General features: G+C 40.7%; 1 protein-coding gene and 1 long non-coding RNA gene across 3 annotated transcripts in view; one reads left to right on the top strand and one right to left on the bottom strand.

Annotated features, from left to right (window-relative positions):
* Positions 1-16,138, top strand: part of LOC306990423 — a 598,642-nt gene that overhangs the window by 117,108 nt on the left and 465,396 nt on the right. The window lies entirely within an intron of this gene.
* Positions 630-16,138, bottom strand: part of nlgn1 (neuroligin 1) — a 225,264-nt gene continuing 209,755 nt past the window's right edge. For both annotated transcript variants that reach the window (XM_079597223.1, XM_079597222.1), the window contains 3 exons: positions 8,370-8,582; positions 5,434-6,223; positions 630-4,728 (listed from right to left, as the gene is read on the bottom strand). In XM_079597223.1, the coding sequence (XP_079453349.1) occupies positions 3,900-4,728; positions 5,434-6,223; positions 8,370-8,582 (1,832 nt within the window). In that variant the 3' untranslated portion in view covers positions 630-3,899. The remainder of the gene's footprint in view (positions 4,729-5,433; positions 6,224-8,369; positions 8,583-16,138) is intronic.

The following is a 16,138-nucleotide window of genomic DNA, read 5'->3' as shown; positions in this document are numbered from 1 at the left end:
TGAAAGTAACTACTGCCCCCTGGAGTAATGGAGGTATGTTAGCACCGAGGTCGGGTCACGTTCTCACCACAAACGAACCGCTCCAGTGTTCGTTTGAAAGCGTACCGAAACCACCTCTTCAAGGAGGTCTCGGTACGCTTGTTGGGTCAGCTTTTGGTGCGCACCTGAGTGCGATTGCTGTATTCACACCTGCCCAAGCGAACCACACCAAAAGGGGACAACGAACTCTAGTGCGATTCAACCGAACTAAATGAGGCAGGTGTGAAAGCACCCTTAGAGTATAGGTTTATGTAAAAGATGGGAAACTGGAAACATTTTAACACAATAAAAAAAAAAAACACACACACCCGTTACCGAAATGAAAGCTTACAGTACTGTATAATCTTTCAAAGAATCATTTTGCTTTAAAATGCAAAAATCTCTTTAAAACTTTTAAAGTCCATATATTCTCACTCATTAGACCATGAAAGTTTGCCACATTGCTGCATGTGGCATGTCTGCAATCACATTTTCAGCATTAGTGAATAAACCCAATATGTTATATCTCAGTGTTGACTGGCAAAAGTCTGGACATGTTACAACCATTTAGGCAAACGAGTGGTAAAGAAAGACAAATGTAAGTTGAGCTTGATAAAATCATTTATTGTGCTCCAGAAGATTAAATCCTATTTAACCAGAAAGAAAGACAAAATGACAAATAATCTACATCACAACAACCCTCTGTAGTTCTCAACAGCCATTTTGATCTTCTTTCAAGGTCAGCCAGTAGAAAATAAACACATAATGAAATTTGGTTGCTGTTTGTAAGAAAATGGCCCTCAGTCTTGCATTACATTCAGTTACAAGGCTTGTCCTGGCATGTGTGTATGTGAACATATGTGCATGTGTGTGAAGAAACATACTGAGCTGTGGATCTTCCCAATTACAGATGAATCCCATCTCTCTCCTTGGTAAATGTGCATGCACAAGATGAATCCTCCGCGCACCCCACCGGTGTACGGTTCATTAAATTTTAATATCGTTCAAAGGAGCTTCCTTTGCAGGGGTACACATGGGCAGGCCGACTTTGCATATGCATACCTGCAGATGGGGATTGGCATACAGAAAAGTGATGCTCTCTCTGGCCCGTTTGTACCGAACAAGGTTGTCATAGGTGAAGGCAGAACAGAGAGGATAAGCCCAGAGGAGATTGTGTCCTGAATGGGAACATGTTGTTGGGGACAGAGTGTGTCACAAGTTGGCTGATCAGGAGAAGAGCAGCACGATTCTTTCAATCTTGTTCCCTTCCTTGGCTTCCCTCGTCCCTCATTAGTTCTCTGCCTCTAGCTATTCACCAGGGCCCAGGTATTCACTTTGTGTTTTATCCCAATGTTTTCCACACCAACTATTAATTAATTACCTTAATATGTGAAAGGCTGTGCTGCTAGTAAAATGACGTTGAATGTATTCGCTTTGGTCATAACCATTTCCATCTCCATGTAATTTTGTTTTTTGAAAGCAAACACAGCCAATCGGAACATATTTGATCTTAAATATTCAGCTATGTGGAGCAGGATTTTAAAAGTCAACGTCAAAATGTCCTGTCAAGATCAAGGACATAAACTCTGATTTACAGCACACAAAAAGGATGTTTTTTACCGTTTGTCACTTTATTGTGTCGCATCTGGTTAGGACACAGCATTAGCATGGAGTAGTTGACCAAGAGAGTTTGCACAAAAGCAAAAAGGAGGACTTGATCTGGGAGAACCAAATCACCAATCTATTTTGGTTTTTCTATATGTATACGCTACATGCTGAGAAAATAAGAGTAGAAGTTTCCCTTTCACTGATGTTGGAGTTTAATCAAATTTACCATGAGTAAAAAGGATTCACACGAAATCTAAACTGTCACCACAGGAACTGTCACACTGATGTGACTATCCACAGAAAGGGATCAATGGGTTAGCACCCCAGGCCATTTTAGCATGTAGTATGTAATGTAACGAGGCTCTGAGAAAATTAATCATGAATGTCTTGATTCTCTTTCTCTAGCTACTGTAGCTTCAATGGCCTCTTAATATCAGAAGGCCCCGTTACAGACTCTCTCATCAGGTGTCCTCCTATCTTTAGTCAGGGATTCATTGGCGTTGATAATTAGCATATAGCATGTTACGTAACAAGGCTTTGAGAAAAGTAAAATAATCAAGGATGGATAAAACTAGCAATTACTGAGAGATTTACAGGTGAAACTGGCTTTTAGCACAAAGGCTAATGACTTTGAGCACTTATCTCTGGGTAATAACTGACAAAAGTTTTGCTTTCTTTTCAAGTTTCTCCATTTGTCTTTCTCTTTTCTTTCTTTCTATAGCTAGCTTTAAGCAGTATGATCAAGGGCTTCGTAACATCAGAAGCCCCCCTAATACACTCTTTCATCAGGGGCCCTCCTGTCTCCAGTGAGGGATTCATTCAAGATGATCGTTCAGGGGATTCACAGAAAGTTCTGGATGAGGGGATACCAACGCAAGTCTCCAAGTTGTACAGAATAAATCCCTGCGTTGGTCACTGGTTGTTCAAAGCTGCATGGGGGACTGCCTCATAAAGCACCGAAAATAAAGAAATGAGAATCAAACATTACAGGTAAGAATTTTTCTAAGGTAGGGTGGTTTGACTAATAGCAACTTAAATAAAAATAAAACAGTGTATTATAACTGAGACCAATGAGCAAATAAAAAAGTACATTAATGTCCCACACATGGGAGCTCAAACAGCAAGTGATTCACCACTATTAAAAAGTTTTACCAACACACATGTACAAAACTAGTCCTTATAACCAGGTTCACTCGAGCTATTTGCAAATGCAATCTAGTTAGCGTATCCCCACCCCTTCCCGTCACCATCTCCAGAGCCCATAATGTCCGCCCCCGTCAGCATATTCCAATTCCTCCCGTGAGCCAATCAGAGCAGTATTTCCTTAAACAAATCCAAACGGGGAAGAAAATGATTTTTTTTTTGTTTTGTTTTAAATAATGACTTAATCAGCAGAACAGCCACCAAGCAGATAAATTGTCATGCGTGTCGTGCTAAAAATATCCAGCCTCCCTTTGAGTCCACCAGTTTCAGTATAGACAGCACTTGTGTGATGAAGCTGTATCTGCCAGGAAGCCAATAAATTCCCCGCTACGCTCTTGAGGCAGATTCCTCAGTATCAGCGCCCCCAGCCAGGGCTTAAAGAGCATGGGTGCTTTGTGTACATATCTAGATATGTAAATAGGTCCTATACAATAAAATTGTTCCCCCAAAAATAAATTGACAAAAAGAATTCAAAGACATTCTGTGAATGTCTCTATTGTGCATATTCTTGAGGATTTCTCATTCTCTCCTTTTTCCCCGTAGTATTCCACATTCTCCACCAGAAGGAGAACGCATGCCTAAATTAGGTAAGCAGCATCTCCCGTCTGCTCTGAAGAGAGTAATATACAATCCAGCGCCCCGGGAAAACAATATGTTTCCTTTTGTTTACAAAGGGCCTCCCACACGTCATCTCTTCTGTGCTTCCGTTGTTTCCTCTCCGGGTAACCGAATCAAACCATTCCTCAAAGAATCCCAGACTGATAGTTGTTTCCAGGAAATGGCCCTGGTTTTGTCACAATATAAGGGTAAAAAATCATCTCTGTTTGTTTTTCATTACATCAGAAATAGTTTTTTTTGTCTTTTTTGTTCACGCCTTTAATATAAAATGATAGTTTTGATCTCTTGGAACAAAAGCATTGTTATTTCCTGTTCCTCCGAGCACCTGGAGTAAAGATATTCCTCAACTCAGTGCCATCACCTCCGTCCGTTGTCACACTCGTACTCCACATCTGCGGGAGTGTATGTGTGTGTGTATGTTCGTGTTTGTGTGTGAGAACGTGTGTGTGTGGCTATACTCTAGTGGTGGAGTGTGAATGAGGGTGTGGATGGGGCAGGGTGTTATTCTGTCCACTGGAGTAACTGTTGAAGGGGTGTAAGGAGATGAGGCCTGGCATGCTGTTGGGTATCATAGTTATGGTGTTGGGGGTCATGAGAGGGATGTCGTCCGGTGAACGGCGCATGGCAAGTGTGTAATCGGGCGGGCAGGCAGTTCTCAGGACCGACTCGTGCGGGTGCATAACCTCCCGGCACTCCAAATCGCTGTGTTTCATTTGTAGAGACATGATTTCCTCTTCTTGCGTGTGGGGTAGCTCATTGGCTGTGGTCCTCTGCGGGCTGCAACGCCGGTGGACCTCATGCCTTCGCTTGTCCTTCTTGTAGTAGAGTGCGGCAAAAGCCAAAATGTTGAGGAAGAGCAACGAAGCACCAACGGCGATGGTGACGCTTAGTTCCGTCGAGTAGTCCCGCTGGTCCACTAGGAAAGGTTGGTTCTGATTCTGGTTGTGGCTGTCCTGTGTTTCGGTGGGAAACGGCGTAGGGTAGGGCCTCTTGGTGTTAACTGGGATCTTCTTTGGTGTACGTGGAGTGACCTCGGGTGGAGGCAACTTGGTGGTGGTGGAAATGATCTGGGTGACCTCATTGAGGCTATGGAGATGCGGCACCAGCTCCAGCCATAAGTTGACTTTATTGGCACGGTAATGTTCCTTGACACGGGGCTTCAAGCCAATGTGCAAGTATAGTTGGTCCTTTTGGTTGTAACGCATCCAGGCCACCTCCTCAAAGCGATTAGGCTTGGTGTGGATGAACTTGGTGTCCTGTGGAACTGGCTGGTTGGGGTCACTAAAAGGTAAAAGGAAGACTTCAGTACTCCCCACACAAAAGATAATTTCTACAATTTCTCTTTTAGAATTGTACATGGAAATTCACTCCATAAGACAAATATCACTCAAACCATTACAGTCAAGTCTTAGGGGAGTGCCTAGAGACCCTTAATATTCTCTCAGTGCTCATTAGGGTTTCCTGACAACGGCACCTGCTTTTAAAATTAACGAGAATATATATGAGAGAAGAAATTACACATTTGCACACAAATTGATTTGTTGTCCTCCCGTGAGATGATTATATGTCTAGGCAGCAATGTCATATAAACACTAAACTCACTCTAAGTGATCATCAGCATTACTTTATTCACTGCATTACACCTAAATTGAAGCAAACTAAATTGCTGTTGCGTAAAAAGCAGTTGCATAAATTTAATGTAGCATAACCTTGGGAATCTTAACAAGTTTTTGTGAGTGAGAATACATTAGCAAACAATTAAGCACTGATTAAACCTTAGGAACCATGTAGCACTGTTTCCTGGTAACAACAAGGTATTGTACCTTAATAGCAAATTCAATTCCTGAATTATGAGAGGTTTGCGTTGGTGGTCTTACAACAAAACAAACTTGCATTCAAAATTACTTCTAAATCCGAATTAATAGCCATATTGTTGGCCTCAAGGAGAATTGATTAGAAATAATACCCTGTTGCCTAGAGACTTACCCAGTCTTGGCAAAGTTGGTCCAGTAGGTCATTACCACTGCACTAAGCATCACATCATTTTTGGAGAAGTTGCAGGGGAAGAGCTCAGTTGGACCAATCATGGGCAGCCCGAAAACATACGGGATCTCATCGCCATGTGCTGCATCAGCCCAGGGTGGGACCTGCTCTGTCTGGCAGTGATGGTAGAAGGCATAGAAATAAGTAGGCGAACCAAAGCTGGAGTGGAGGTCTGCTGTGGCCACAGCTGGTGCCACCCACTGATGATCTGTGAAGAGTGCCAGCAGGCTCTTTCTTCTGGTCTCCGCGTTGTGGCGGTCAGACCAGTCTGTGTACATAAACTTAATGGTCTCACGAAGGATATCCTTCCCCTCAGGGTAACCATATAAATCATCCACAAAACTTGACACGGCATAGTCAAAATCGTTGGCTTGAACACCGTTCTCATTGTCCACAATGGGTTCAACAAACTTCAACCCCTCGCCTTGGTTGACGCCAAGCATAATGTCGTAGTTGAGGAACTCCCCTTGCTCCATAAGGATCTGAGGGTCATCGGGAATTACATCACCATCAATGACGGGCCCAAAAGCGATGTGGTAGCGGGCAGGCTGGATGTCCTGCTCCAATAGTTCTTTGTAGTGTTTTTTCTGTAGGCACTCTACCATATCCACTGTATCTTTGAGGTTGCACCCCACCTTCTTAGCCAGCATGCGGGCATACTTGGCCGGCTGAAAGCTTACAGCCCAGCTGGACAAGGCTGTCCCACTTTGGGCTATGGCCCTTTGGAAAAGACCTGTACAGGAAAAACAAAACAGAATCACAAAGAGAACAATCACTGCATACCACAGTAGGGTCCAAACATCTGAGACCACTATGACCACTTGTTTATATTTATTTAAAACAAAAATTTTCTTAACAATTTATATTAGTGAAAACATTTTTTATAACATTTTACATAGTCAAGAAATAGTTCAGAATTTTAAATGAAACAAAATTATATATATATAAAACAAAGCATATTAAATAAATAAAAATAATCACTCTTTGTTTATATTTTTCCCTTCTAAATGCTAAACTTAAACATTAAGCTTTAATTTCAGGTTTATATGGAAAAAGTAGCAGATTTTCAATGTGTTCTCAGACTTTTGGACCCCACTGTTGGCTATTTTCGCATGATGTGCTCCTCTGAATGCAATCTGGAGCAAATAAACATCTCGGTTTAGCTGTTTTTATGCAAATCTTAAATGGTTTGGAAAAAGAGGCCATGCAAGTCAACATGCTAATAATGATGAACCTGAATTGTACACAGAGTTGATCAATATTTCACTCTGATGTGTAATTTTTAAAGGGGGAATTTTGACTATTTCAAGAATTTTTATTACAGCGCATTAACAGTAAATAGCTGTTCGAAGCCTGTTAACCCCTTTCACCTAGACTGGGTAAACCCAGCCCGATCTGCCGGCGATTTGATTTCGCCCTGGAGCTCAGGCTGGAAACCTGTACATTTATCTCTCCTGCTTCCTTTCCAAATTTGCAGGAACCAATCACAAACTGGCTTATCCACCTGGCGCGCTATTGGCGGGTTTAACACGATGACGATAGAGAAGCGACGAATCCAATTCCTTTTAACCTTTCGACAATGCTCATATGGCTTCTTTAGTTTAGTAAACAAATCGCTCGAGTGGGTGTAAATACTCTGCAAACCGCTGATCAATGCTCCAATTAACGAACACGTTTGTTTTGTACAAACTGGAGTTTTTAGCGTCTGGTTGAAGGACTATCCAATTGCGTACAGATTCATTTGAACTATGCCCGTTGATCACGCCTCTTGTGCAGTAGAAATACAGAGCAGACTCCCCAGACCAATGTTCAGTCTTAAAAGATTGAGCTTGGTCTGGTGATAGCCAGACTACCTTTTACCTATAGACGTCAAGAATTGACCAATACTATTGAAGAGAAGCAGATATCATGCACAAACATAAAGACAAAAAAGCAAGTGAGTGAGCAAGAGAGAAAGTGTGTGCTTGTGAGAAAGACAGATAGAAAGAGCAAGAGAGAGGAAAATTGAGTTACTCTGTTACCATGACAACCCCTGGGATCTCAGTCTTAACAGTGCAGTTATGAGTAAAAACATGGTCTTACTAAAGAAGACAAAAACTATAAAAACACACATGGAAATGAAATGGAGATAAGGGGATGTTTCAGTTCGCAATTCAACAAAACGGTGAAAATTTCGGATGAACAGACAACTATATTTGTGAATGGATACACTGCTAAAATTAAAAAAGAAAAGGAAAATATGTGAAAGATATAAAAATTATTCAAGATTAAGCAGTGCACGTTTTGTCTCAGGGCAAAGCAATCGCATGGCACACTAAAGTCTCTTCCAAAAGTGTCTCTGGGTTCATTTGAATGATAGTGACAACCTTAAAGCAGGTCTGTGCCAGGAGACCTCTTCACAAAGCAATCTTCCAAGCAGAGAGACTCAAAATGGAATTAATGTATTTACCCTTTTTGTGCCAATGGAAGGTGAATGGTTTATTTGGACAGTGTGCTCATGGCGTGCCTGGTGATGTGTATGGACTCGACTAAATAAAGATGGGAACATGAAACGACCCAGGGAAATTTAATTTCCATAAACAAGTACCATACTGTATATAGTATTATATTTGAACATTTGATATATATAGCCCAGCCCTAGTGATCAGTTTTTTTACCTGTTACTTCAATACTCTGAATAAATAGCTATCGGTTGTCACAGGTTTTTCATAATTAGGATTGAAAATAGTTTTTTTTAAATGAATACACGAATTTAAAACAAATACAAGAAGATAAACTTGAGCTATTTCAACAGACAAGACCGTTTATATGAGCACAAAACACAAACAGTTTTAGCATGCAGACAAAATTTGTCAAAAGTTAAAACCTCTGCATTGTACCTTTGGTTGAATTGCTCCAACGGTTACCTTCAGAATAATGGGAAAGAGTCAGCAGGTTGACAAATGAGGCCCCTGCCCCAGACCCAAAAACAGTAATGCGTAAAGGGTCACCCCCAAAGAATGCAATGTTTTCACTTGTCCAGCGCAGGGCCTGGATTTGATCAAGAAGTCCATAGTTTCCCTTGGCTGCCTGGTCTCCTGTGCTCAAAAAACCTGCAGAAAGAAGAAAGAATCGAATCAGTGTTTGTATATATTGCTGCGCAACTTCAAAACCATAAAAGGATCGAAAGCTATTGAAATATTTCAAATATTCAAAAGCAAAATGCAGTTGAAAATACATCAGAGAAAGTTTCAAATTTCTGAAATGAGGGGAAACATTCTCGTCTCTCCTTCCAAATACTTTCTTTAACATCCATGAAATGTTATCACACTTGTTCACCTTAGGAGAGCTTATGTAAACAGTTTTTAATAGTTGTTTGTCTTATATATCACAGTTGGCTCCTCCTCCCCTGGCAGACAGTCACATTTTTTTTTTGGTTGAATGCAGCGTCATTTTATAGACTATTAAAAATGAAATGATATCATATAAACAGAATTTAAGGAGTTCAAGCTCTGTTCCAAAACATAGAGAGCATAGAGACATAGAGAACCTTTGTAGGTTGCATTTTCGTGGACTAAAGACATATAGCTACCTTTATTTGGTCAAATTCTAAGTCATGATATCCTTTGCAGATTGCTAGTCAATCCCAAAATACACTGTGATAAACAAAATAAAAATAAAAAAAGCTTGAGGATGAAGTAAGATGAATGGCAATTATAAACTCATTCAAACTAAAAAAAGATTATAAAAATGGTTCAATCTGATTTAAAGTGCAGTATTTTACCCAATACTCCTGCATGCTATTATTACTGTATAGTTTATTGTTATGCTAGCATAGCAACATGCTAACAGCAAACTCCACTGAACTGCTTTGTGTAAGAAATGCTATTTGAATGATATACAGAGTAGATCGCAACATGAAAAACCTTCCAAATCAAGTCAAGGTTTTGTTTCAGTTAGGATGTTGCCTCAGAGGTTAGACAACAAGGCAACTCACTATGTTGTTATTGTATGTTAGAAGTGTTAGAAGTGGTCCTGGTCAAGACGTTAAACTGACCCGATAGGGACTAGATGGGTATCCTACCAGAAGATCTTAGATCAATATGGCTATGGGGACCGAACTAGTGAAACTATCGAAGTGTTATTGGGACGCAGCAATAACACTTGACCTCAAAAGGCAAGTAAGGGGTTTAACCGTTGAAAGGCTTTGAGGAAAGGGTAAGGCAATTACAAGGAGACATTGGAAAGGCGAACCCACTGCTTTTCTGCGCATGAGGTGTCGTGTCCCTACGCAGTCATACCTGAAGAAAAAAAAAAAAAAAAAAAAAAAGGAAAACCCACGCAGTAAATTATATGAATCCACAACCAAACCAAGACTATACTGGCTCGGCCATCGCCCAGGTAATCAAGGTCCGCGGTGGTTGGTCAATCAATCTGCCAGCCACTGATAAGTATGCTAAGACTGGAAAATCCAAGAAGAACAAATATTTCTCCATAGCTACCCATAACGTAAGAACGCTGAATGACACTTATAACAAAGAAACCAACGTATGGATCACACACAAAGTAGAAAGAATGATAGCACACTGTGAAAGGCGAAACATCAACGTTGTTGCCATTCAAGAGTACCGTCTCAAAACATCTGACACAGTGGGCTACATTCACTACAAGCAAAATCAAAACTGGACCTTGGCACATTCGAATTCATCAAATAAATGTCATGGAGTAGCGATCCTGTACAACAACTTTATAGCTCAGCAAATTGGCTCAATCACAGTTAAATCAGAACGTGTGCTAGCTATACATCTTAAAGGAAATCCTAAGGCATGCTTAGTCTCAGTATACGCTCCAACAGACAATGCCAACAACGATGGCAAAGATGCATTTTACAACGACCTCATTGAACTCATTGAGACTATTCCCCCACACACCATAACCGTCCTTGCAGGAGATTTCAATGCAAGAATAGGGAGAGACAGTCATATCTCAAATCCAAGAGTTGTCGGAAACCACTGCTATCATACAGAATCAAATGACAATGGATTGAGGATGATTAGCATGTGTGAAATGACGAGTCTACGCCCCGCCAGCTCATGGTTTCCAAACAGGCCGACCAGACTACGTACTTACAAAAGTCCAAAAAGTTAATTTTACCAGCTAGACCACATTTTATTTAGCACAAAGTGGTGGACTTCTGTTAAAAACTGTCGTGCATACAATACCTGCAACGTCGGTTCTGACAATAAAATTGTGTGCGCCAAGATCGAGCTCTCCTTACGAAAATCAAAAATTAAACCGGACAAGAGATGTGCTTTCAACGTTGAAAAACTGAAAGACCCAGAATTGAAAAACGCATTCAACGTGGAGGTTCGCAATCGATTTGAAGTACTCTTTGATGAAACAGCATGCTTAGAACCATCGGAATCCATAAAACAGCGAACCAACGCATTAGACGCTGCCCTTATCGGAGCCTGTGAGGAAATTTTGGAGAAAAGACCGAAACCCAAACAGCCAAGCTGGATTAGACCCAACACCATCAAGCTAATCAACGAAGAAGGAGACCTCAAGGCAAGATACAAGCGCACACAAAACCAAAAAGATAAAGAAAAATGGCGTGAAAAACAGAAAAGTTTCGAAAGCATTCGATATGGACAATGAAGCACATATCAACTCTAAACTTGATGCACTAGAGCGAGCAGTCAACAAACACGAACATCACAAAGTTTGGAAATGTATTCATGATATCAGTAAAAAACCCAAAGATGCTTCCACTAGCAAAATCAGAATGCTTAATGGCGACATCCCAAATTCAAGCGAAGATCTTTTAAAAGAATGGGCCAAATACTTCTCAAGACTCTTAAACAACAAGAGTCCCAAAATTAATTTGAACAACCACCCACCCCCAACACCGGACATTCCGGGTATAAAATTGGGTAAAATAACAAGAGCAGAAATGGACGAGGCCATCACTACACTTAACCGCAATAAAGCACCCGGTCAAGATTATGCCATGACAGCTGAAGTACTAAAAGACGGAGGCGAATTTGTGGTAAATCAACTTCACAACATTTGCCAATTGGTTTATGAGCACCTTACAGCACCAACACAATGGATATCAAGCTTGATAAAGCCAATACCAAAGAAAGGTAACTCACAGCTTATGACCAATTATCGAGGAATCAGCCTAATGTCCATAACAGCCAAAGTCTATAACAGAGTAATTCTCAGTCGCATAAGAGGTCGATAAACTGCTCAGAAGCAATCAAGCAGGGTTTAGAACAGGCCGGGGATGTGCTCAACAGATCCACATCCTCCGTAGGATCATGGATGGAGCACGCGCACAAGACATTCCAATGTATATTACCTTTATTGACTTCAAGAAAGCGTTTGACTCAATTGACCGAGAGATGATGTTTGCCATCCTACGTCATTATGGAATTCCATCAGAAATTGTAAACGCAATCAAAATTATGTATGACAAGTCGACAAGCCAAGTATACTTTGGAGGAGAGTATTCGAAGCCCTTTGAAATCACAACAGGCGTTCTACAGGGAGACGTCCTCGCACCGTACCTTTTTATTATTGTCATTGACTATGTTTCAAAGCAATCTGCAGGCGATTTCGGTTACCTAACACACAAGGGTACCCCAGCACAATCAGAAAATGCACGGCCACAGCGATCTTGTGCTAAAAAGAGAAAAGAGATAACAATCGAACGAAAACTCAACGACCTTGCATTCGCAGACGATATAGCGCTTCTCGAGAACGATCCAAATCGGGCACAACAGCAGCTAACAGCAATGCAGCAAAATGCGTCTACCGTTGGCCTTGAGATAAACATTGAAAAAACTGTCCAAGTCCAACTAAATGTTAAGTCCCAAATAAAAACTAACTTGTCAATTGATGGAAAGCCGATTGTAATCGTGGACGAGTTTAAGTACTTGGGATCATACATAGTGTCGACCAAAAAAGATGTCAACAATCGTATAGCTCTATCTTGGGTCGCATTTACAAAACTCAAGACCATCCTGAGATCACCCAAACCGAATGGAAAGGTTAAAAAGCGCCTATTCAAGGCATCGTGCATATCAATACTTCTTTATGGATGCGAATCATGGGCGCTCACTCAATCCCTTGAAGAAAAGCTAAACATCTTTGCTAGAAAATGCTACCGAATCATGTTGGGAATCAATCAAGCAGAATCTCACATGACAAATGAACAATTATACAGCACAACAGGTCAACAGCCAATTAGTGATATCATTAGGAGAAGACAGCACCAGTTCATTGGACACTGCCTTCGCATGGGGGACAATGAACCAGCACAAATATATGTTTTTTACAAGTTGGAAGTCGCATCGAACCGGCGGGGTAGACCAAGAATATCATACAGGGACTACGTCTATCAGTACTACGAACACCTAGACCTAGATAAGGAACGACTACATTAAGAGCTGACCAGCATATCAAAGGAAAGAGGACTGTGGAGAAATATCATCGCGCCTAAAAAGCCCGCCCGATGATGATGAGAAGTGTAGTTCTTAACTCTAAACTACATTAATCAACATTACACTGCTGTGGTTTTAAATTAACCCTGCTTGTCTTTTTTTTATTTTAAGTTTGCTATGGTTTGATCTTCCTTGGTTTGGTCAGCCAGTGGAACCGCAGCTCTCTTGGGTCACTGGGAAATACAACTGTTGTTTTACCCCTTGACTTCCACTTAAGTGCACTCAAATTAAAATAGTTTGTAGCAATATATTACAAATGTCAGCGAAAAATGTTTGATTACACAGAACTAACCCAGTGGTGCGTTTTAATGGAAAACTAGTCACTAACTACTTCACTACAGTAGCTTATCCTGGGAATATATGTACATCCTGAGGGTGCTTGTGGAATACTGATTGTGTGTATGTTCAGTGAATAGACGACTGTTTGGGTCTTGTAATTGCCCTCGCAGTCCCAGAACACATGAAAAATAATAAAGCCACACAACAAGTGTTCTACAGAAAGCTCATTTACAGTCGGAGACGACTAGAAACAAAACAGTCCGAAAAGCGCCCGAACACACACACACACACACACACACACACACACACACACACACACACACACACACACACACACACACACACACACACACACACACACACACACACACACACACACACACACACACACACACACACACACACACACACACACACACACAAATCCATCTGACCCTTCCTCAGCTACCTTCCTTTTGTTAATTGAGTTCTTTATTGGATTTAATTAATCTAGTTGTGTTGCTACATCAAGAAGTTGATCTCCTGGAAGTGGCCGTCGAATACAAGCACACATTTAATTGATTCCATTTAGCCAAGGCAGTGTGCAGAGCAAATCAAAAAGACCAGGCACAGGCTCGAAAATGATTAGCAATCAAATGGCAGGCTGTCAGGTGCTCATGCCTGCGGCGCAGAGCCGTGAGCACATTTGGCTGCTAACACAGGCAGGCGGCGGCCCACTTTCCATCCTCGTACACGCAGAGAGGTGCAATCCAATCACGGGGAACAAAAGGGCCTCCCTCTGCTCGGACAGTGAATAGCCAGGGCTTGTGAATGGAAGTGTATTTGGTACAATGTTGAGAAAACAGATTCACAACAATGCGCTTTAATGAGACCGGCAATAATCATGGATTTTTTATCACAGTAGTCAACGAGAGGAGTGCTCTGGATTTGCTGTATAAGCGTTATTGGCTCCTTTCTATGAGATTCAGGGTCAGCGGAACACTGTCCATGGCACCTTCCAAGCTAACAAAAATATGTTCTAAGAATGTTTTTCTAACATTCCCATTAAGTTACGAAAACAGTGTTTCCGAATGCTCTCTGAATGTTTAAAACATCACTTAAAAAAAAAAAAAAAAGATTATGCAAACATTAAGGAAACATTCATTTTTAGCATTTTTCAAACATTGTGGGAACGTTACTGTTGAACGCTCTCTGAACATTCTGAAACAAGTAGTAACATTCAATTTTGTTTAGATGAACATCCAACTAAAACCTTCCCATATATATATATATATATACACACACACACACACACACACACACACACACACACACACACACACACACACACACACACACACACACACACACACACACACACACACACACACACACACACACACACACACACACACACACACACACACACACACACACACACACGTCAAAATACATTTAGATCACTTAACTTAATGATTGCTATCAGGATGTGAAGAGACTTTCAACCAGCATAACAAAAAAAAATCTAATGCCCTGCGTTTAATTACTGAAAAAAAGTTTTTTCATTACTTTAAGAGAACCTTGCCACAATGTTAGCTAAAGTTCTGAGAACGTTTGCTGCTAGCAGGATTGGAATACAACAATATTACTAGGAATGCACACTACTCTTGGTTATTACTGTAAAGATGACAGATTGGAAATTATTTGGCAAAAATATAATTTTATATAAATTGGATAGAATTCCAATGGAGGATTGAATATATCATCCATCCTCTCAAAATACAAAGTTCTGATGACTTCACAGTTCCTTTCTCAGATGACCATCAAATTTAAAGAGCAAAAGTGAAGCACAACTCACTTAATAAAAAGTATACATTTCCTTTTAAGCTATTCCTAACAAGTATAACAAACACTCAAATACAGTGTTAAACCTTGGAAGTTGTTGGTCTATGATAAACACCCTCTCCTCTCATAGATATGCTAATGGAGGTGTAATCCACTTCCGGTCTCAGAACAGAAATCAGGAAATTAAAATACTGTAAAGTAACATCTTTAAAACATCAAAACAGTGAAAGATGGTCATTTTGCAAAGTTTTCAAACACATCAATGTGCGTATTACAAGAACCTGAAGCCCTATAGTGCAAGATATATTGGGAATGGTCCAAAAAGATAAATAAAAATGGAATCAGAATGTTATCGTTTGGCCCACAAAGTGGAATCCAGAACTGTAGACGAAAAAGCAACAGAGCGGCTTAGTTCCAAGTGCCATGTACTTAAATTAATTCCTTTTGGAACCCTATAGCAGAAGGTTTGAGATGTTAAATTAATCTCGGTTTGACTTGAGAAGGCCAGAAAAGGTAAAAGAGAACAAGATCAACAATATAAAAGAAGGAAAACTGGATCCCCCCAAAGCAATGCGAGAAGTGACAAAAAGAGAAAAAGGCATTACTGTACATTCCTTTCAGGGTTACAAATAAAGAGAGGCTGCAGCAGTAGGATCAGTCCCAGAGATGTTGCATTAGAACATTTGCCAGTTCGGTCTCTCTCTCCAAAAAAAAAAAAAAGAAAGAAATGTGGCAGCCAGACCGCTGGCGCTTTATTTGTCTGTTCTGTCTCTACTGACCCGGCAGTGAGACAAATTGGCCCTCCTGTTGTATTTGTTTCCCTAAAAATATTTACAGTGTGACAACACCTTCATACTTTCCCTTCCCATCGCAGAATTATCATCCATTTCAGGGACTTCAAGACTAAAAGCAGATGCCATCTGCTCCCATACCACAGGCTGGCACCTGAGAACGCAAGTTTCAAAACTGCAAGAGGCGATGAAATGAACTGCCAGAAGTTGCTTTGAAAAGGTTACAGTCACTAAAATGATGGCAAGACCGAGTCACTGCCTCAAGTG

This window comes from Phoxinus phoxinus, assembly GCF_949152265.1.
Source record: "Phoxinus phoxinus genome assembly, chromosome: 22".
In the NCBI taxonomy this organism is placed as follows: Eukaryota; Metazoa; Chordata; class Actinopteri; order Cypriniformes; family Leuciscidae; genus Phoxinus; species Phoxinus phoxinus.
Note: the sequence above shows the minus strand (reverse complement) of the source record. Positions and strands in the feature narration are given on the sequence as shown.